At 43.3% G+C, this 23,356-nt stretch overlaps 1 protein-coding gene across 2 annotated transcripts in view; it reads right to left on the bottom strand.

Annotated features, from left to right (window-relative positions):
* Nucleotides 1-20,523, bottom strand: part of LOC110523919 (integrin alpha-2) — a 33,208-nt gene extending 12,685 nt beyond the window's left edge. The window contains exons 1-14 of one of the 2 annotated variants that reach the window (XM_036977636.2): nt 20,081-20,523; nt 14,090-14,213; nt 7,354-7,463; nt 5,699-5,790; nt 5,222-5,336; nt 4,562-4,689; nt 4,153-4,301; nt 3,176-3,326; nt 2,754-2,919; nt 2,533-2,606; nt 2,231-2,369; nt 1,825-1,970; nt 1,352-1,495; nt 462-665 (exon numbers count right to left, since the gene is read on the bottom strand). In XM_036977636.2, the coding sequence (XP_036833531.2) occupies nt 462-665; nt 1,352-1,495; nt 1,825-1,970; nt 2,231-2,369; nt 2,533-2,606; nt 2,754-2,919; nt 3,176-3,326; nt 4,153-4,301; nt 4,562-4,689; nt 5,222-5,336; nt 5,699-5,790; nt 7,354-7,463; nt 14,090-14,213; nt 20,081-20,129 (1,791 nt within the window). In that variant the 5' untranslated portion in view covers nt 20,130-20,523. Of the gene's footprint in view, nt 1-461; nt 666-1,351; nt 1,496-1,824; nt 1,971-2,230; nt 2,370-2,532; nt 2,607-2,753; nt 2,920-3,175; nt 3,327-4,152; nt 4,302-4,561; nt 4,690-5,221; nt 5,337-5,698; nt 5,791-7,353; nt 7,464-14,089; nt 14,214-14,799; nt 15,133-20,080 lie in introns of those variants that run through there. The other variant, XM_090234984.1, reaches the window with a different exon arrangement.
* Between the last annotated feature and the right edge of the window lie 2,833 nt (nt 20,524-23,356).

Genomic DNA, 23,356 nt, shown 5'->3' with positions numbered 1-23,356 from the left:
CACATCAGATGCTCACGTTGGCTAAATTCCATCAGATTGAGAAACACCCAAAGCGTCAGATGTAGACACAACAGGTTCAGTTGTGACATGGCGGTGGGGCAGGAGTGGGAACATGTCTTGGCTCGAAGGCCATGTCGAGATTTAGAAACTCAACGGGAGGTCGCACAGATAAAAAACAAATTGCAGGCCAGAAAAATGTCAATTATTAAAAATATATAGATCTATTATCATTTTTACATACTTTCTATGTCGTTTTAGACGTTCAAGTGTGGCCTTTTTCAACCCAAAATACCAACCCCCCCCACCATAAAAGTTATTTTTATTTATTTTTTATTAAAACCTCCCGTGGGCCGGATTGAATGGGCTCGCGGCCCGTAGTTTGCCCACCCCTGTGCTAGCGAGTGACAAGAGCTGGGATAAGGTTGCGTTGAGTGATAGCACAATCCTCAACCCGCAGCTACCTGGGAATACTGTGTCCTGAGTCTCTTCTTGTCCCCGTTGAAGACATAGATTACACCTTTATTGTTGTCTTCCAGTGGGGCTCCCACCACCACATCACTGTAGCCATCCATGTTGAGGTCAGGCACCGCTGAGATAGACATCCCAAAACGAGCGTTCTCCACTGGGGACGGACCCTTCAGGAACCCCTGAACACTTAGGATGCCCTAGAAGCACCAATGGAAAACAAACCATGAATATTCGTGTACTTTAAGAAAGCGTGACTTTCAAAAGATCTTGAAACCACTGTGCTCAGAGAATGCCGTGTGTACACCTAAAATTAAACCATTAGATGGAATGTACAGTGGTGGGTTTGCACTCAAAAAATATAAACAGTTTTAAGGAAGATCTGTCTGGCTGACTTGGTGTACAGTGCACCAAGTCAGCCAATGACTGGAACGAATCGCAAAAATCGACTTATATCTCCCTCACTGACTTTAAACATCAGCTATCTGAGCTATCTGCTATCTGCACATCCAATCTACCTACCTCATCCCCATATTGTTTTAATTTACTTTTTTACTTTTTTGCTCTTTTGCACACCAGTATTTCTACTTGGACATATTCATCTGCACATCTATCACTCCAGTGTTCATTTTCTAAATTGTAATTACTTCGCTACTATCGCCTATTTATTGCCTTACCTCCTCACGCCATTTGCACACACTATATATAGACGTTTTCTATTGTGTTATTGGCGGTACGCTTGTTTATTCCATGTGTAACTCTCTGTTGTTGTTTGTGTCGCACTGCTTTGCTTTATCTTGGCCAGGTCGCAGTTGTAAATGAGAACTTGTTCTCAACTGGCCTACCTGGTTAAATAAAGGTGAAAAAAATCAAATGTGTGGCTTACCTTAGTGAAGGAGAGGAGATGGACTTTCCCAATCTCCTTCTGCTGTTCGTTCATGAACATGGGAGCTCCAACCAGTAGTAGATCAGACACACCATCTTTATCCACATCCAGAGGACAGAGTACGCTGCCGTAGTAGGAGCCTATCTACAGAATCGAAAGCGCATACAGCAAACTATTAAGAGGAACATATGTTTTTAATCAATGAGCAGAAACAAAGGATGACGACGTTTACGAAGCAGATGGGAACAAATCGGACAAGTCAGATACGATAGATCATTGGAGAGAGAGAGAGAGAGCGAGATATATACTGTATGATAGAGATAGTAGAGAGCCATAACATCTGACAACACACCAATTGACGTGCTCTTCTTTTCAATATGGTTCATTTAGCAAACACTTCCATCCAAAGCGACTTACAGAACTGTCCCCATTGTCAACCGCTCTTCTCTTCCATTTTAATCAGAGAGCCTTACCTGGTCTCCTCTCTGGGAGTCGATGACGGTGGGCTGTCCCTTGCCGTTGATGATGTACACTATGACCTGTCCAGTGTGGTTGGACCGAGGAGCGCCAGCCACATAGTACTCTATGCTGCCATCATTCAGCGTTGTCACAGAGTAGCCTGTGCAGAACAGCCAAACGGGATATTATGGACAAACGTGTAACAATGTCCAGCGCTAGTAGTCTTACTGCCAGTCACACTGTAAATAAAGATATCTATTGTTTGAGCTTCAATACACATTCAAAGGAAGTTAGAAATTGTTGGAAAAGCAAGATACCTTAGAATGGCTTGGTGTTGATGAACTCATAATACAATAGCACAACATCAAATGAAGATAAAGGAGACAATATTGACTCGTAGATGATTGCAAGCTCACTTACCTAATAGTGAGCTGTGGTTTCTGTCCTCTAGGATTCTCTCAAAGGCCGTCTTGGGGAAGATGTCCGATTTCTGGGTGGTGTAGTGAACCACAGTACCACTCCAGCCATAGGCCCCCACTGCACCCAACATAATCATGTTCTGTAATGAGAGCGAGAAGAGTACCTGTTAAAAACACACTAAGCCATGTTCAGGTACTGCTTACGAATGTGTTACGAATGTGTTACATAGACACCCGTGAAATAAAATGCTACCAAATAGACTAACTGATTTAAAATAAGAGTTGGGGGTTTGTATCCCATACCTGCTTCTTGGTTTGGTGGGCACTGAATCCCACTTGGGACATCTCCATCTGAAAGTCACCACCTTTCCCAGTACCTAACCCCCACAGAAAAAACAACGGACAGGTTAGGTCAAGTGCAATAAAGTGGCCGTGCTGCTATTTCTGGTTTTGTAAATGGTAACTCCTTCTTGTTCGAATGGACCGTGATACAAATTCAGCGTTGCTTTAGAACACAACTTTACCCTCGATGTTGAAGATGCGGTCTCCCAGAGATCCAGCGATCTCGAGCAGAGCCTCCTCAGCTGATACGTTGAAGAAATACCTGTCTGTCGGGGTGCTGGCGATGGACTTGATCTCCGCAATCAGGTTCTTAGTGTCAATGTCATTCCTTATGTAATACCCAAGGACCTAGAAGAAAAAAAACATAATAAAGAATTAGTTTTAAAATCATTGATATTAGAATGAAAGGGAAGATTGATATACCGTAATAATAATAATGCCATTTTATAGGGGTATCAAAGGTCTCAAACAGTAAATGTTAATACCTCACACAACACTGTACGTACTGTATATCCAGGTGTCTTTTGCTAAAGAGATTTTATGTCAACGAGAGACTCACCTGGATGAATAAAGGTTCAACCAAATAAGTGGGATATTTACTCACAGCAATACCAAAGCGGGTGATCTTCTCACTCTCACACTTCCTGATGACGTCGTCTCGGAGGTTCTTGTCGTGAGACTCTCCGTCCGTCACCACCACCATCACTTTGCTGGCTCCGGGTCGAGCCCCGTTCCCGGGCAGGAACGCGTTCTGTCTGAGACACGAGGTCAAAAAAGTGTCCCATCTCAACATATTCCAACCCAATTCAATACCCAATGTAAAGAAAAAGCTTCTAAAACGTTTGTTCGGAACACATTTCATTGTGTTGTATTCCATTCTATTCCATTCAAGTGCTCAATTCTAACCCCATTTGGGGAGGGGGGGGGGGGGGGGGGGTTCAGTATGCACAGAGAGATTCTAATCCTTTTGTTATTTTTTATAAATATGTTGAGTCAACAGAGTCAGGATATATATATTTAAATTACATGAGGGTCACGATCACTTGTAGGATATTTTTGTATTTAAAAAAAATAGTTTTTGTGGGTGGATCAGCTTTAATATTGTGGAATGATTGTTGCTTTCATCAATGTAATTGTCTGCATCATTGGGATGTAGGATCTTAATTTGAGCCACTTTTCTACAGCAAATAATCCTGCAGCAACAGAAAATGTGAATTATTATGTGGCTTCTAATTACATTTCTTTGTAGGGCTTGATCTGACATTTTAAAGTGGAAAGTTTGACATTTTAAAGTGGAAATTACAAACTTTAGAAGCCTTTGTAAACCTTGAATAGACTACAAGTTTGCATTTCCTGCTGCACAGGAAAATTTGCAGCAACAAAAGAGTGATCCTAAGGACCCATTGACTGGTAGAGAACAGGAGGAAATGCCTTAGGCTTGCCTCCCTAATGGCACCCACATAGTGTACTATTTCTGGCCAGAAGTAGTGCACTATGTAGGGAATAGGGTGCCATTTGGGGTGCAGAATTTAGACTATGTTGACACTGCAAGAATAGAAAGTGTTGTAGACTGAGACACACCGAGCAAATTCAATGGCGCGGAAGGTGTTTGTCTCCAGGCCTTCCCTCTGGAGAATGTTCGCTGCAGCCGCAATGATCGAGTCTTTGGTTTTGTAGGCGTTCAGATGGAATTCAACGACTGGCTCAACCCCGTACTGTATAATACTTGCCTGAAAACATGAACATAAAGTCAACAAAAACAGATAGGGATAGATCATTTACTCGGGCCAAGATTCAATCCGACTGCGGGTGGTCCACAATGCAGCTTTTAAAGGCGATCTCCGACTGAGCTGATATATGCAGTGTTAACCATGAATGAGATCTCTGCGGATGGGGGGGGGGGGGGGACGACATTGCCTTTAAAAGATGCATTGTCAATAACCTCGACAAATGGCAAATTATATACATTGATAACTGTGAGCACACTTACCTGAGTATTATCCGGTCCAATATCTAAATTCTCCAACAGTTTCTTGAGGAAAGCCACAACTGGTGGCCAGGGATATATACTGTTGGATCCATCCACAATAATAGCAATATCCATTGGACCCCCACAAGCTGGAAAGACAAGATAAGAATTGAGTTCATGTCAACACGTGCATTTTCCATGGTAATCATTCATAACTCCAACCACGAAGGGGCGTTAAATATGACATACAGTAGGACTGAAAGCTAGAATCCTTAGTTGCCACATCCATTTTTCTACAGCTGTGTACCCATTGGTTCTTGAAGAATAGAACTTAGAAATGCCTCACGAGCTTTAGTTCAACTTTTTGGTACCCTATCAGAACACAAAATATAAGCTTGTTTTACGGCAATGTGTACACTTGTGAACAACATAAATGCAAATAAACAATACAGACCCTCAAAATGTGGTGGAAAATGTACACCCGCGGCTCTTTCTAGGAAGTTGAGAGTGGTTACCTTTCTCTAGCCCCACCCCTTAGCTTTTTAGCACAACGGGGGTGGGGAGGACGCTTTGTTATTGTTTCAAATGAGGACTCAAGCTTTAATTTATACTTTTAATCAATGGTGAAAACAATACATAACTCGTAGGCTAAGGATGTTTCAAATGAGGAAGGACTCTTACTTTGAAGGGCGGGTGAGAACGAAGACAGGGGTTTGAAGAGAGGGTTCACTTCTGCACAGATCCCTGGGTAATAATACTGGCTGCCACACTTCTGAGCCCACAGAGGTCCACATGTCTACCAGGAGAACAAGATATAAGGTAAAACATCCAAAGCAACATTACATTCAGGCTATCAATCCCAAGTCCCTAAACATGTGGGATTGATTGACTGATAAGATCTTATATGAACTCTCCAGCTGCAGTGACGTTAAAGCTGTTGATCATGATGAATCTATCTTGTGTGGCTGTAAATAATCAGATGTAATCATTCCAAAAGTGTTAACCATGAATCGATCTTGTGTGGCTGTAAAGAATCAGATGCAATGATTCCAAACCTGTTAACCATGGATGTATCTTGTGTGGCTGTGTGGGTGAAGATTAGGGTTAGGATAGCTAGAAGTTCGATACAGATGTAGTGGTGTATAAAAACAGGTTTACCATGAACTTATCTTCTGTAGCTGTGTGGGTGAGGGTTAGCCCCAGACTCATGTTGACATTGATGTTCTTCACTGTTGACATGCTGACTGAGTCTGAAGTACAGGAGAGAGAAAATACATTGTTACAGTGTCCTTGTATTCGGTAACGAATACATTCTCATGGTGCAATTACAGTGCTCAACATTCATGAAAACGCACAATGAGATCTTGCAACACTCCGAAGAACACAGTTCCTTTTCTAACCACAGTGGCCATCGCTCTGACTGACAGACTGATTTGACCGGGTTCAAATGGGATTTAAATGGAATAATGTGGGGAAACACAAGCTAATGCTAGGAGATACAGCGACTGCTAAAAAAGGGCAGGAGTTTATAGAGATACAGAAGGGGAGAAGGAATAGCTAGCCTGGGCGCTAGCCTGGGCGCTAGCCTGTTTCTGCTCCCTTGCCAACACTTTATGGAATGTAATGCCAATTCCATGTTTAGTTTGACAATAAGAGCAATGGAGTTGGCAAGAGCACAAACAGATCTGGGACCAGGGCTAATGAATAGCTGGAGCTGTTTGAATGTCGTATGAAACGCATAAATGTCTTACTCTCCAGGTTGAGTATGAAGTATGTGTGAAGTATGTCTTACTCTTTAGGTTGAGTATGAAGTATGTGTGAAGTATGTCTTACTCTTTAGGTTGAGTATGAAGTATGTATGAAGTATGTCTTACTCTGTAGGTTGAGTATGAAGTATGTGTGAAGTATGTCTTACTCTTTAGGTTGAGTATGAAGTATGTATGAAGTATGTCTTACTCTGTAGGTTGAGTATGAAGTATGTGTGAAGTATGTCTTACTCTTTAGGTTGAGTATGAAGTATGTAGGAAGAGCACGAAGTGTGTCTTACTCTCTAGGTTGAGTATAAAGTATGAATTAAGAGTACGAAGTGTGTCTTATTCTCTAGGTTGAGTATAAAGTATGTATTAAGAGTACGAAATATGTCTTACTCTCCAGGTTGAGTATAAAGTATGTATTAAGAGTACGAAATATGTCTTACTCTCCAGGTTGAGTATAAAGTATGTATTAAGAGTATGAAGCATGTCTTACTCTCCAGGTTGAGTATAAAGTATATACAATATGAAGAGTATTAAGTATGTCTTACTCTGCAGGTTGAGTATAAAGTATGTATTAAGAGGACGAAGTATGTCTTACTCTCTAGGTTGAGTATAATGTATGTATTAAGAGTACGAAGTATGTCTTACTCTCCAGGTTGAGTATAAAGTATATACAATATGAACTATGTCTTACTCTCCAGGTTGAGTATAAAGTATATACCATATGAAGAGTATGAAATATGTCTTACTCTGCAAGTTGAGTATAAAGTATATACAATATGAACTATGTCTTACTCTGCAGGTTGAGTATAAAGTATATACAATATGAAGAGTATGAACTGTCTTACTCTGCAGGTTGAGTATAAAGTATATACAATATGAAGAGTATGAACTATGTCTTACTCTGCAGGTTGAGTATAAAGTATATAAAATATGAAGAATGTCTTACTCTGCAGGTTGAGTATAAAGTATATACAATATGAAGAGTATGAACTATGTCTTACTCTGCAGATTGAGTATAAAGTATATACAATATGAAGAGTATGAACTATGTCTTACTCTGCAGGTTGAGTCTCTGGCAGCCTGAACTGGACCCTCTGATCTCACACTTGTAGATGTCTCCTTTCCTGTCCTGTTTGTATCCACTCCAGGGAGAACCAACCAGCAACCTGGGGGAACACACACGCATGCATGCATACAGACAAGCAGGCAGGCAGACAGACAGACAGACATTTGCATACTGATTACATAATAATTACAATGGCATGTATGTCTAAATTACACACAATTATTGGTAGCTCATACCATTGTAGGTATGTTAGGGAATACACTGATGTTACTGTCCTTGTACTTCATATTTGGATACAGTACATACATTCACAACAAGACAATGGCAGTTACAGAGTTTTTCATTATCTACAGATGTGGAAGGTAAACACATACTCTACCAAGGTCATCATTGACAGTTAACCTTAGGGGGGAAAGTATAATAAACACCTTAACCCTGAAGGGCAAAGGACAGCGACATTTACAGTGAAAGGATGTTTTCAGACTCTGCCTGTTGCATGAGAAGGAGAGAGCCATAATGACCAGTGCCAGTGCTGTTGGTGGCTCAGGATCCATGGTGTTACTGCCATGTGAGTCAATCAGTCAGGACACACACGGCCACTATATTACACAGCATGACGTCAGACCAGCCTACCACACTAGAAACAAGTCACACTCATTATCCTTTCTTGAAGCCCACTCCATTACACATCACTGAGGAAAGCCCCACCTTGCTAGACTACTTTTATTTGTTTTAATTAGGCAAGTCAGTTAAGAACAAATTCTTATTTACAATGACAGCCTAGGAACAGTGGGTTAACTGCCTTGTTCAGGGGCAGAACAATAGATTTTTACCCTGTCAGCTCAGGGATTCGATCTAGCAACTTTTCAGTTACTGGCCCAACGCACTAACCACTAGGCTACCTGCCACCAACTACAGTGTGAACAGAGAGACCACTCAGCAGCTGATCTGTAAACTATTTCATATTCTGCTGGCTTTGAATCTTCAGTCATGACCGAAATTATCGGTACCCTTGATAAAGGAGAGCAAAAAAAGGCAGTATAAAATATATAGTACAATTACTGAGCTTTATAAAACGGGTTAGTTTGGATCCTGGATGCTGATTGGTTGATAGTTATAGCACCACAATCCCCACATTCCATGTGTAATGCCTGTTAACAGTTCCATTAGATTTATCACAACCCAGCCAGTCAATTTATACAAAACAAAAATATAGACTCATCATGTAAAGTGTTGATCCCATCAGCTGAAATAAAAGATCCCAGAAATGTTCCATACGCACAAATAGCTTTTTTCTCTCAAATTTTGTGCACAAATTTGTTTTCATCCATGTTAGTGAGCATTTCTCCTATGCCAAGATAATCCAACCACCTGACAGGTGTGGTATATGAAGAAGCTTTTTTTTACACAGGTGCACCTTGTGCTGGGGACAATAAAAGGCCACTCTAAAATGTGCAGTTTTGTCACACAAGACAATGCCACAGATGTTTTAAGTTTTAAGGGAGCGTGCAATTGGCATGCTGACTGCATGAATTAGAGAATAGAATTAACGACCAGCCTGTTTGGTTACAAACTTCAGAACCTCAGAACTAATAACTGGATTTTTGGCCGGGACTATATTATCTGGTGGAAGGGTGAAATAAAACGAATTTACTCATTAAAATAACATTTTTAATAATGTTTTTAATGTCATTCATCGTTTAAAAAAAAAAACATATTGGCACCATTTTATAAAAGCAATAAGGCCGTCGAACCCAGGCATTGTCGTGTGATAATAACAAATCAAATCAAATTTTATTTGTCACATACACATGGTTAGCAGATGTTAATGCGAGTGTAGCGAAATGCTTGTGCTTCTAGTTCCGACAATGCAGTAATAACAAGTAATCTAACTAACAATTCCAAAACTACTGTCTTGTACACAGTGTAAGGGGATAAAGAATATGTACATAAGGATATATGAATGAGTGATGGTACAGAGCAGCATAGGCAAGATACAGTAGATGGTATCGAGTACAGTATATACATATGAGATGAGTATGTAAACAAAGTGGCATAGTTAAAGTGGCTAGTGATACATGTATTACATAAGGATACAGTCGATGATATAGAGTACAGTATATACGTATGCATATGAGATGAATAATGTAGGGTAAGTAACATTATATAAGGTAGCATTGTTTAAAGTGGCTAGTGATATATTTACATCATTTCCCACCAATTCCCATTATTAAAGTGGCTGGAGTTGAGTCAGTGTCAGTGTGTTGGCAGCAGCCACTCAATGTTAGTGGTGGCTGTTTAACAGTCTGATGGCCTTGAGATAGAAGCTGTTTTTCAGTCTCTTGGTCCCAGCTTTGATGCACCTGTACTGACCTCGCCTTCTGGATGATAGCGGGGTCATCCTTGATGATCTTTATGGCCTTCCTTTGACATCGGGTGGTGTAGGTGTCCTGGAGGGCAGGTAGTTTGCCCCCGGTGATGCGTTGTGCAGACCTCACTACCCTCTGGAGAGCCTTGCGGTTGAGGGCGGAGCAGTTGCCGTACCAGGCGGTGATACAGCCCGCCAGGATGCTCTCGATTGTGCATCTGTAGAAGTTTGTGAGTGATTTTGGTGACAAGCCGAATTTCTTCAGCCTCCTGAGGTTGAAGAGGCGCTGCTGCGCCTTCTTCACAATGCTGTCTGTGTGAGTGGACCAATTCAGTTTGTCTGTGATGTGTATGCCGAGGAACTTAAAACTTGCTACCCTCTCCACTACTGTTCCATCGATGTGGATAGGGGGGTGTTCCCTCTGCTGTTTCCTGAAGTCCACAATCATCTCCTTAGTTTTGTTGACGTTGAGTGTGAGGTTATTTTCCTGACACCACACTCCGAGGGCCCTCACCTCCTCCCTGTAGGCCGTCTCGTCGTTGTTGGTAATCAAGCCTACCACTGTTGTGTCGTCCGCAAACTTGATGATTGAGTTGGAGGCGTGCGTGGCCACGCAGTCGTGGGTGAACAGGGAGTACAGGAGAGGGCTCAGAACGCACCCTTGTGGGGCCCCAGTGTTGAGGATCAGCGGGGAGGAGATGTTGTTGCCTACCCTCACCACCTGGGGGCGGCCCGTCAGGAAGTCCAGTACCCAGTTGCACAGGGCGGGGTCGAGACCCAGGGTCTCGAGCTTGATGACGAGCTTGGAGGGTACTATGGTGTTGAATGCCGAGCTGTAGTCGATGAACAGCATTCTCACATAGGTATTCCTCTTTCCCAGATGGGTTAGGCAGTGTGCAGTATGGTTGAGATTGCATCGTCTGTGGACCTGAAGTGAGTGCTACGGGGCGGTAGCCGTTTAGCTCAGTTACCTTAGCTTTCTTGGGAACAGGAACAATGGTGGCCCTCTTGAAGCATGTGGGAACAGCAGACTGGTATAGGGATTGATTGAATATGTCCGTAAACACACCGGCCAGCTGGTCTGCGCATGCTCTGAGGGCGCGGCTGGGGATGCCGTCTGGGCCTGCAGCCTTGCGAGGGTTAACACGTTTAAATGTCTTACTCACCTCGGCTGCAGTGAAGGAGAGACCGCATGTTTTCGTTGCAGGCCGTGTCAGTGGCACTGTATTGTCCTCAAAGCGGGCAAAAAAGTTATTTAGTCTCCCTGGGAGCAGGACATCCTGGTCCGTGACTGGGCTGGATTTCTTCTTGTAGTCCGTGATTGACTGTAGACCCTGCCACATGCCTCTTGTGTCTGAGCCGTTGAATTGAGATTCTACTTTGTCTCTGTACTGACGCTTAGCTTGTTTGATAGCCTTGCGGAGGGAATAGCTGCAGGTCTTAGTCGGGAGATAACACACAAATAATCCTGGGTTCTAGTGCTTATTGTTTAAATACCGATGCTCCAAAAACATTTCAAATGTAAATATTTGATTAAACAAGTAATAAAAAATTATCTAAAAATGAACGGCAACCCTGTTTTCAATACTTTGTGCACTCCCCCCTTGCGAGGATAATTGCACTTTGATTCCTCCATGCAGAATCTTTCCAGATCCTTGATATCCTCTGCGCTTATGAACTGCCCTCTTCGAGGTTTTCAATGTGGTTCAAGTCCGGAGACAGAGATGGCAATTACAAAATGTTGATTTTGTGGTCAATTAACCATTTCTTTGAAGATTTCGATGTGTGCTGGAAGAACCCCTTGCAGCCAAGTTTCAGCCTCCTGGCAGTGGCAACCAGATGAATGCCCTGGTACTCGGTATATTTCATGATGTCGTCGACCTTAACAAGGATCCCAGGACCAGTTGAAGCAAAATAGGCCCATAACATCAAAGATCCACCACCATATTTTACAGTGGGTACGAGGTTCTTTTCTGCATTATGCATCCTTCATTTGAGGCCCAACCCACCACTGGTGTGCATGGCCAAAAAAGCTCTGTTTTCGTCTCATCGGACCATAGCACCCGGTACAAATCCAAGTGCCAATGCCGTTTAGCAAACTTCAAACATTTACATTTTGTTGGTTGCTTTCAATAAAGGCTTTATTTTTTTAATGGCAACCCTTCCAAATAGCCAATTGGCCTGAAGGTGGCTTCTAATTGGAGATTTGGAGATGGCCCTTGGCCTTTTCTTTGCCTCCTAAATTATTTCTCACTGCGCGTCGGGGCAAGATACACTTGGGTCCGCTACCAGGGAAGTTTACCACCGTGCCAGTGGTTTTAAACGTCCTCATTTTGGCCATAATGGCGGTAAGCGGTGTATTTTTATTTTTTACACATGGTCTGTCAACAACCATTTGTCTCTTTTAATTTGGGAGTTCTGTGCCTTTTCCCATGGTGACAGATGACAAACGGATTTGACACGCGTGTTCTCTATTTCTGTCTCTCCATTGTTTTCAGTGTACAATATCGCTCAGTATTTGTATTGTTTATTTTATACAGTCTTTTTTTTGGCTCATATTTATCAAGGGTGCCTATAATTTCAGTCATGACTGTATATCTTTTTTTGGCCAGGACACAGTGTGTTGGTGTGATATTAAACCGAATAAAGACAGGATAGAAGCCCAAAGCATGACCTCTGGTATCAGTAGTATGCAGGAGAATAGGCTTGTCAGATAACAGCACTTCCTCGACCATGCTAGTTTCTACAGATATTAACATGTATTCCACTGGTTACAGCTGAAGAAACATTTCAGTTCCATTGTGAACTTGGTACACGTTTGCCAACGGTTGGCATTCGTGTTTCGCTGTGGTTTCTCCGAATATCCCAAAACTCCCAGACGCTCCTACTGACTTTGTGTTAGAGCCAAAGCCCTCACTGCGTGTCGGGGCAAGCACTGTTCCAGTGGTTTTAAACATCCTCATTTTGCCATAATAGTGGTAAGCTGTGTATTTGGTTTAGAGTTTTTTTTTTTTTATGTTTACACATTGCCTGATTTCTGAAAGTCAACAGCCATTAGTCTCTTTTACTTTGTGAGTTCGACGCCTTTTCCCATGGTGACGGGATGACAACTAAAGAAACATTATGAACTTGGTACACGTTTGCCAATGGTTGGCATTCGTGTTTCGGTGTGGTTTCTCTGAATATCCCAAAACTCCCCCACTGACTTTGTGTTAGAGCCAAAGCCCACATTCTGAGACAGGAGGCAGCCAATTAGACAAAGGGAGAGAACTTTCACCTGGCCATCTCTGTGATGTCATACACTCTGGCTTTCAACGCAACAAGGCACCTCTTTTCTCTGGGGTTACGAGGTCTTTATGCCTCTCATTTCAAATGGGGTATTTATCAAGATTACAAATGACGAAACCGTAAACCTCTTTCCACTGTCATTTTGTCAAAACCTAGTCTCGTCCACCAGCCAGCTCTCTTCCTGTTGAGTCAGTCCGGGGACGAGGTTAGTCAAAACCACATTCAATTGAAGTCCACTTAAGTCCTTGACGCAATTATACAACCCATCATCAGCGTAAGAGGTGGACATCTAGTTATTTGTGTTTCTCAATCATTTCCCAAGTTAAATGTTTCTCAGAGCCCTTTCCTTTGTTAACAATGTTTCCATCCACGCATAGTTAATACGCCATAGGTTAACCCAGGCTCAGTCTCCATGTTTGTTTATGATGGGAAACGAAAGGAAAGCAGCTATGTCCCTGGAGAGATGTATTCAAAAGGAAAATGTCTCCTCTGAGATCTCCCGGATGCAGACAGGCGGCACTACGGACTACAGGAAGTGTGTGTGTGTGAGCGAGACGTGAACCCAAGAACCCTGTCTGTGACGGTCTGCTCTGTGGTGATCAGCAGTATAACTCTATAATGTGAGTGTGTGGGCATGTGTGTGTGTGTGTGTGTGTGTGTGTGTGTGTGTGTGTGTGTGTAGTATAGTGTTGAAGTGCCTAGATCTTGCTCTGTTGCCAACCCTGCTGAGGGTCATGTGACCTACTGTAAGAACAGGAACAGCATTAGCTTGAGAAAACGGATGCCCACCGCAGGGGTTCCAAATCCAGCAGCTACACAACAGTTCTGGATCTCTCAGACCCAAACGAAGCTCGGGCTTGTTTTTAGCTCTCCTGTCCCCTGTACGGCGTGCGAGAGTGATTTGGACACAGTGCTACTGTACATCAGCACAGCGTAGTGCAAGTGTGCATCTGTGGAGGTGCTGAGATGCTGTTCTTACCATGTCAGAACGTAACACTGTCTAGCACTTTCTACCACTCTGTACTGCTTGTGTAGGGCGGCCTATGCATGACTCCGTAGTCTCGTCTCACCATTTTCCCTGGTGATTTCTGAACTGTTTCACGGTGTATCCAAACTCCTCGAGGGCAGGTCCAGAGAATACCTTGGCTCCTGCCGTCCCCACATTAAAGGATAGGGACCGGGGGATGCTCCAACCTGCAGAGGGAGAGAGGGAGAGCGAGAGAGAGAGAGAGAGATCACACTGCTATCATAAATAACACTCTCCTCCACCACAAATATGCTGCAGCAGCGAGGTTCAGGGTTGTGTAAGACGGGGGAGATGAATTGAATGTCAAAAACAAAAACAAAAAAACACCACACCTTCTTCGTCTGTGATATGTGCTATGAGGTGCTTAGCTTTTACGCGTGTGCGCATGTAAGTGCGCGTGTGTGTGTTATCCTTGTTCCCAGGATACTATGGCTGTACCAGGAATAACAACAAATTCCTAATACCAACGGCAATGTAGTACTGTGCAGTGTCAGGTTTTGCGATAGTAAAGATGTCAGAGACATTCAAACACATCCTTCAAGGCATAACACCTTAGGCATCCATAGTGAAAAGTAAAGAAAGTATTTTTCCACCATGTGAACTGAAGCTCAAAATATAACGACAGTGGTAATAACACTCAACTCTGGTTTTTAGACGACCTTGCTAGCATTTATCACAATTCACACATACAGCAGACCGAAGTGCTCTCATTGTTCTATTGTAAAAGCAAGGTAAGAATTCCAACGGCCTTACATTTCCCAACAGCGCTTGAAGATGGATTCGACTAGAGACCGGGATCTGGCTGCGTGTGATCCCCAATCTGGACGAGTCGAAGCACGACAGTGTGCACAGATTGCTGGTCTAAGGTGCAGACGTGTCAGTGCAGTGGCTGCTTACAGAGGACACACAGTAGCCGAGGGGGCCTACTGAGATGAGGGTGAGTGATATCAATCCACTGGCGAGGCCTTTCGGGACGACAGAACGACGAGTCACGTCACGGCGCCATCCATAAGGTCTATAACAGAGCCGACGCTGAACAGAGAGACGCCGAGTAAGAATAAAACACTTTTCTTTTTGGAGCTAACACCCGTTCCCTTTTCTCGCACTACACTTGTCTTGTCTTACCAGCACTGACTTGGCTGATAGCTGCTTTATTGAGGAAAGGTTTTACTCATTACTTGTCTTACAAAACTACAAGTCGCTCTGGGTAAGAGCGTCTGCCAAATTACCAACACCAAACACCACACTCAGGTTAAGTTCACATACCATACAGGGCCTAACCTAACACAGGCCAGGTGAACTTTACCCTTCCAAACAAATAGAGAAATAGGGATCCCGGTTCTGTAGTTTGCAGCATTTTCCTCCATACTACTAGACAGCTAAGATATGATAGTATAGTCACTTAAGTGCTATCGTGGTTCAGCATGCCTTCAATGAGTCAGGTCACATCCAAACACTAAAACAGGGCTGTGAGAGGGCCAAAGGCTCCAAGTGACACCATATTCCCTGTGTAGTGCACTACTTTAGACCAGGCTATTCCCTATGGGCCCTGGTCAAAAGTAGTGCACTACATATGAACTAGGATGCTATTTTGGATGCAACCTTGAGATGAATCCACCTGCTAGAGTGGCGGGGCAGAACAGGATGTGAGCAGGTGACGATCACCTTATTAGTCACACGCGTGAGTTGTGGTCACACTGATGGATGTTTCTTGGCTACTAAATGATTTCCGTCTGTGTTATTTCATTGTGCCGATGTCTTCGCTGTTATTCTACAATGTAGAACATTGTAGAAGGCTGCATGTAGAACATTGTAGAAGTAAAGAGAAACTCTGGAATGAGTAGGTGTGAGAGAGAGAGAGCGAGAGATACAAAGAGATATACAGAGAGAGATACAGAGAGAGATAGAGATACAGAGAGAGTCCCCACTGGCCCTGGGTAAACCTTGCTGATTCAGTCCCAATGTGGTTCCAGCCGGCTGGGTGCATTGTGTGCAGCAAGCTGGATAACCCACTTTAGATCCCTGCTCTGTGACTGACTGAGCACCTCATTGGACAGTGGCGGGGTAGTGGAGGACTCTGGTGAATCCATGTCTATTGGGAGTTTATTTGATTTGATTCGATTTATTAGGATCCCCATTAACCGACGCCAATGGCAACAGCTAGTATTACTGGGGTTCGACATATAACGAGAAAGACATTATATACAAAATACTTTACAATTTGCATACATTGAAAAATATGATCATGCAGTGTGTGTGTGCATCTATCAGTTACACATACATGCCAGTACATACACACAACAAGTAGATCACATGGGGGAGAGGCATTGTGCTGTGAGGTGTTGCTTTATCTGTTTTTTGAAACCAAGTTTGCTGTTCACTTGCGCTATATGAGATGGAAGGGAGTTCCATGCACTCATGGCTCTGTATAATACTGTATGTTTCCTTGAATTTGTTCGGGACCTGGAGAACTGTGAAAAGACCCCTGGTGACATGTCTGGTGGGGTAAGTGTGTCTGTCAGTGCTGTGTGTAAGTTGACTATGCAAACAATTTGGAATTTGAACACATTGATGTTTCTTATAAAAGCAAGAGGTGACGCAGTCAGTCTCTCCTCAACTCGTAGCCAAGAGAGACTGGCAGGCATAGTGTTTATATTAGCCCTTTGATTACATTGAAGATCAAGACGTGCCGCTCAGTTCTGGGCCAGCTGCAGCTTGACTTGGACTTTCTTTAGAGCACTTGACCATATGACTGGACACAATAATCAAGATTAGAGGTCGACCGATTAATCGGCATGGTTTCAAGTTTTCATAACAATCGGTAATCTGCATTTTTGGACGCCAATTATGGCCGATTACATTGCAACCCATGAGGGAACTGCGTGGCAGGCTGACCACCTGTTACGCGAGTGCAGCGTCAAAAGGACCTTGTGGCTGCGATGAGCCAAGGTAAATTGCTAGCTAGCATTAAACTTATCTTATAAAAAACAATCAATCTTCACATAATCACTAGTTAACTACACATGGTTGATGATATTACTAGGTTATCTAGCTTGTCCTGCGTTGCATATAATCACTGCGGTGCCTGTTAATTTATCATCGAATCACAGCCTACTTCAACTTCGCCAAACGGATGATGATTTAACAAAAGCGCATTCACAAAAAAAGCACATTCGTTGCACAAATGTACCTAACCATAAACATCGATGCCTTTCTTAAAATCAATACAGAAGTATATTCTTTTAAACCTGCATATTTAGTTAAAATAAATGCATGTTAGCAGGCAATATTAACTAGGGAAGTTGTGTCACTTCTCTTGCATTCAGTGCAAGCAGAGTCAGGGTATATGCAACAATTTGGGCCGCCTGGCTCGTTGCGAACTGTGTTTCTTCCTAACAAAGACCGTAATTAATTTGCCAGAATTTTACATAATTACGACATAACATTGAAGGTTGTGCAATGTAACAGCAATATTTAAACTTAGGGATGCCACTCGATCGACAAAATACGGAATGGTTCCATATTTCACTGAAAGAATAAACTTTTGTTTTCAAAATGATAGTTTCCGGATTTGACCATATTAATAACCAAAGGCTCGTATTTCTGTGTGTTTATTATAATTAAGTCTATGATTTGATATTTGATAGAGCAGTCTGACTGAGCGGTGGTAGGCAGCAGCAGGATTGTAAGCATTCATTCAAACAGCACTTCACTGCGTTTGCGAGGAGCTCTTAGCAATATTTGATTTACAACGCTGTTTATGACTTCAAGCCTATCCACTCCTGAGATTAGGCTGGCAATACTAAAGTGCATAAGAACATCCAATAGTCAAAGGTATATGAAATACAAATGGTATAGAGAGAAATAGTTGACGCGTCATAATTCCTATAATAACTACAACCTCTAATCGGTCGACCTCTAATCAAGACCAGAAAAAAATAGAGATCGTGCTGGTCATGTCAGGTGGTCAATCAAATCTGTAGTCCCTGAACCAATATATGCTGTCCTTTTCACCATCTCTAACATTTCAAACAGCTGCATGACATGATAGCGAACATGGCTTGTTTAGGCGGGTGAGAACTGCAGTCGGCATCTCTCCCAGGGAAAACAGGGAGGAACCATGCCATACATTAATATACAGTTGCCTAACTGTGTCATTTTAACTACGCTTTGAAACTCTTCGGGCAAGAGTCGAAAGAATGAAGTCGGTGGCTTTCTGAATGTTGTCGCAGCACGCTCTTCTACACACCTCTACAAACCTCTGCCAGAGAAGTAGGTGTGTCCTCCTCCTTCGCACAGCTCATTGTAAACCTCATCATGAGGATACACTGTATATACAAAAGTATGTGGACGCCCCTTCAAATGAGTGGATTCAGCTATTTGAGCCACACCCCTTGTTGACAGGTATATAAAATCGAGCGCACAGCCATGCAATCTCCAAAGACAAAACATTGGCTGTAGAATCGCCTTCTTGAAGAGCTAAGTGACTTTCAACGTGGCACCGTCATAAGATGCCACCTTCCAACAAGTCAGTTCGTCAAATTTCTGCCCTGCTAGAGCTGCCCCGGTCAACTGTAAGTGCTGTTATTGTGAAGTGGAAACGTCTAGGAGCAACAACAGCTCAGGCACAAAGTGGTAGGCCACACAAGCTCACAGAATGGGACCACAGAGTGCTGAAGGGCATAGTGCGTAAAAATCATCTGTCATTGGATGCAACACTCATTATCGAGTTCCAAACTGCCTCTGGAAGCAACGGCTGCACAATAACTGTTCGTCGGGAGCTTCATGAAATTGATTTCCGTGGCCGAGTAGCCACACAAAAGCCTAAGATCACCATGCACAATGCCAAGTGTCGGCTGGAGTGGTGTAAAGCTCACTGCCATTGGACTCTGGAGCAGTGGAAACGCTTTCTCTGGCGTGATGAATCCCGCTTCATAATCTGGCAGTCCGACGGATGAATCTGGGTTTGGTGGATGCCAGGAGAACGCTACCTGCCCCAATGCGTAGTACCAACTGTAAAAATTGGTGGAGGATGAATAATGGTCTGGGGCTGGTTTTCATGGTTCGGGCTAGGTCCCTTAGGTCCCTTAGTTCCATAGCAACAGTTTGGGGAAGGCCCTTTCCTGTTTCAGCATGACAGTGGCCTCGGGCACAAAGTGAGGTCCATACAGAAATGGTTTGTCGAGATCGGTGTGGAAGAACTTGACTGGTCTGCACAGAGCCCTGACCTCAACCCCATTGAACACCTTTGAGATGAATTGGAACACCAACTGCGCTCCAAGCCTAAGCTCCAACATCAGTGCCCGACCTCATTAATGCTCTTGGCTGAATGGAAGCAAGTCTCAGCAGCATTGTTCCAACATCTTGTGGAAAGCCTTCCCAGAAGAGTGGAGGCTGTTATAGTGGCAAAAGGAGGGACCAACTCCATATTAACACATGATTTTGGAACGACATGTTCGACGAGCAGCTGTCCACATACTCTTGGTGATGTAGTGTATGAGCATGCCTGGCTGACAATCATTTTCATAGCTTCAGGCAACAGAATATCTCACCGGGTTGCCAACCCAGCTCTCACCTGAGAACACATGGAAATGCAATAGAGCCTGATCTAACCTGCAATAGTGCTGCTTTCCCAACACTCTTGACGTTCAACTGCAGAAAACACTCTCTTTCTAAATCTAGCGGATAACTAGTCCTAAAATCACAATACACCGCACTCCAAATGCAGTCTTCTATTCCCGATATCCATAATATCTTAAATATTTTGGTACCCCTCCAGCCTCATCTGTACTGATGTTTTCAAAGGAATGTCACTGAGAGATTGAAGCAACGTTATCTTGTGCCCAGGTATCTCAGGGGAGCCTTTAGAAACATTTGTATACTTTCCATAGAGAGCCAACTAGCGTAATCATAGCGTTGATACAATTGCATCAGTAGCCTGTATTGCACTGGAATATCTCTGGCAGTTGACACGTTTAGCAAAATAACGTTTTCTAATCTTAATCTAAATCCATAGAAGTGCAAAAGTACTTACATTGGATCAAAAGCAACGTCAAAACAGTCCTCTTTGGATTCAACTCCATCGTTCCAAGAATGAGAGAAAAAAAACTAGGTGATGAAAGCGGGCGCCTCTTCGTTCCCTGTACAGTTTTAACTTCAGCAGACCTCTCACGGTTGTTGAAGTTCAGAACGGGGCGCTCGGGTCGGTTGACACTAGTTATTGAAGCCACAAAGTAAAAATGGATATCATAAAAATGTATGGGGGAAAAAAGCTTTTTGGTCTTAATATAAGGTTGTGGTTAAGGTTAGGTTTAACATCAGATTTTTTAGAAGAAACATTTTGGAAATAGGCGAGGTTTAGCCAGAGCTATGACTTTGTGGCTGTGGTAACTAGTAACAGCCTGCTCGGGACGGCAGAGACAACGAGGGTACTGACATTTCAAGGAGTAGCATACAAATACAGGACTACGCTTTTATGTGGAGAGAATGACACCAACATGAACAAGCCCCTTTTAATATCACATGTTAAGCCCATTTTAATATAACTTTTCTGAGTGAAAAGGCACCTATGAATTAGGGCCGGCCCTAGCCATTTGGGGGCCTTAAGCAACATTTTTTTTTTACATTTTGTAAACTGGAGCATCATTGGATTTTCTTTCACAAAACCCCTTTCTAATTTTGGAGACTGTGGTTGTGTCTTTATTTTCTTAGTTACTCAACATGAAGTTTACTAGCAAAGACACATCTCACGTGATGACATCATAATATAACACTGCACCTACAACAGTCACACTGTGGGATGTGGTGAGGTATGTGTGGTGACAGTGTGTGAAGTTCTCTGGGACCATTCTATACAGGCAGGAAGTGCTTTATCTTCTTTAGACTCCTTATAAGATCATCCGTTCAAGATAACTATCTGCTGTATACTGTACGTAGGCTGACGTAGGACAACAACCTATCCCTCAATGTCAGTAAGACCAAGGAGTTGATCGTGGACTACAGGAAACAGGAGGGGGGGGGCAGGCAGGCACGTCCCCATCCATTCCCTAAGTTCTAGACCTCAGCTGTATCTGGTAATGAATGGTGTGGCTGTTGAACAAGTTTACGAGACTAAATTACTTGGTGTTACCTTAAATTGTAAATTGTCATGGCCGAAACGTGTAGATTCAATAGTTGTAAAGATGGGGAGAGGGCTGTCTCCAAAAAGCAAGTCCTGCAGGCTCTAGTTTTGTCTAATCTTAATTATTGTCCAGTCATGTGGTCCAGTGCTGCAAGGAAAGACCTAGTCAAGCTGCAGCTGGACCAGAACAGAGCGGCACGCCTTGCTCTTCACTAAGGACTTCAAAATGGTCCACACACTCACAAATAGTTGTGAAGCAGGCATGACAGTGCCTCTTCCCTCTCAGAAGGTTGACAAGATTTGGCATGGGCTCTCAAAATCCTCCAAAAGTTCAACAGCTGCACCATTGAGAGCATCTTGACTGGCTGCATCACTGCTTGGTATGGCAACTGCACCGCCCTCAATCGCATGGTGCTACAGAGGGTGTTGTGGACACCCCAGTATATCACTGGGGCCGAGCACCATCCCATCCATGACCTCTATATCAGGCGGTGTGTTAGAATGGCCCGGAGAATTGTTCAAAACTCCAGCCACCCAAGCAATAGACTGTTCTCTCTGCTTCCAGACGGCAAGCGGTGCACACTCATTTGCTCACACGCGCGCACACACACACATGTGCGCGCACACACACTTCATTTGCTCATACACATAACATGCACACACATTCATACTGACTCCACACACACACACAATCATGTACACTGTTGCTACTCTGTTGATCATTTGTCCTGATGCCTAGTCACCTTACCACTATACATATCTACCCTTCCCACTCCAGTATCCCTTGTAAATATGGTATTGACACTGACCCTGGAACTGACCCGGTATATCCGAAGTATGTAGCTTACTTACTTTCTCATGTTCTTCTTATTTTATTTCTGCCGGGGGCACTACTTTATAGTACTACTGCTATTGATTACTGCATTGTTGGGAAAGAGCTGGCACGAAAGGCATTTCACTGTACTTGTGCACATGACAATCAAACTTAGTAATGCAGTACCTGCTTCAATTCAAGCGCTTAGTGACTGACACACCCTCTTTTTTGTCTTTCAACACAGACATGGACATTCGCCAATGAGTCATCGTCATGATGCGGTAGTCTGATTTAGGGGATTTGCATTATGTCCGCGGGCTATATGCTTCCAGATAATACGGTACAGAAGTGTGACAGGGGACTCTTGGACTATTTGTTACTCAAGCCCACCCCGCCCCTGACCCCCGTCCATTCATAGTTACCTCCCTGAAAGAATATACACCATTTCCTCAAGCTCTCAAAAAGTCTCCAACTATTCGGTCAGGTAGTAAATGTGAACATATTTCTCCAAACTTGTTTGGACCTGAGTATCAGGGTGTGTTTGTTACAATCCTCTACAGCAACTGACATACCATGAGACAATACCAGCTGCACTACAGTAATATTCTGACCCATGGATTTGATCTTAGGACAGTGACGGATACAGTACCCTCGGAGCTACCCTTCTGAGATAACACTGGTGTTGTTTACAATGTGTTTGAGATTGTATTCGTTGAACACACTGTTGGTCTAGCCACTTCACATCAAAAGAGGTTGAGAGACATAGTAAACAGTATTACGGAACTCCGAGGCAGAGCGGTGGTCAGGGTTCTCTCTCTCTCTCTCTCTGTCTCACTCCACAGATCCCCAAATAATACCCATGTGGTGTTATATACCTGACCCGAGACAGATAAATTAAACAGAACCACAGCTCTCGGCATTTACAGTGAAGTGGCAGGTTTCACAATAATATGGTCATGAATTCCTGGAGGATGAAAACACAAACTGTGGGTGTCTGTCTGTCTGTCTGTCTTTAGTTATTGTTCTTTACAAGACACAAACACCTAGAACACACAAGCATAATCATAATGGAAGCTGCCTTGCCCCTTTCCTTTCAATCTGAAACCATGAAGCCCATCCTGTGTGTGTAATGGGGTCAGTATGCCTGCATTGCCCAGACTGCCCACTGACTGTGAACAAGATCCAGCTGAAAGGATTAACTGATGTGTACAGTAATCCCAAACGCATGAGCAACCTGTCTGCAACAAAATAGCTGGCTTGCTGCCTGCCCTTCGGAGAGAAAACATAGACTTTTTAGCACACAGCAAAAACTCACCCGCTATAGCCTACAATTATACTAATTCAGTTTTATGGCATGATTTACGCCATTGATGTTC

This window comes from Oncorhynchus mykiss, chromosome 5 (genome assembly GCF_057628025.1).
Source record: "Oncorhynchus mykiss isolate SJ-2025 chromosome 5, ASM5762802v1, whole genome shotgun sequence".
In the NCBI taxonomy this organism is placed as follows: Eukaryota; Metazoa; Chordata; class Actinopteri; order Salmoniformes; family Salmonidae; genus Oncorhynchus; species Oncorhynchus mykiss.
Note: the sequence above shows the minus strand (reverse complement) of the source record. Positions and strands in the feature narration are given on the sequence as shown.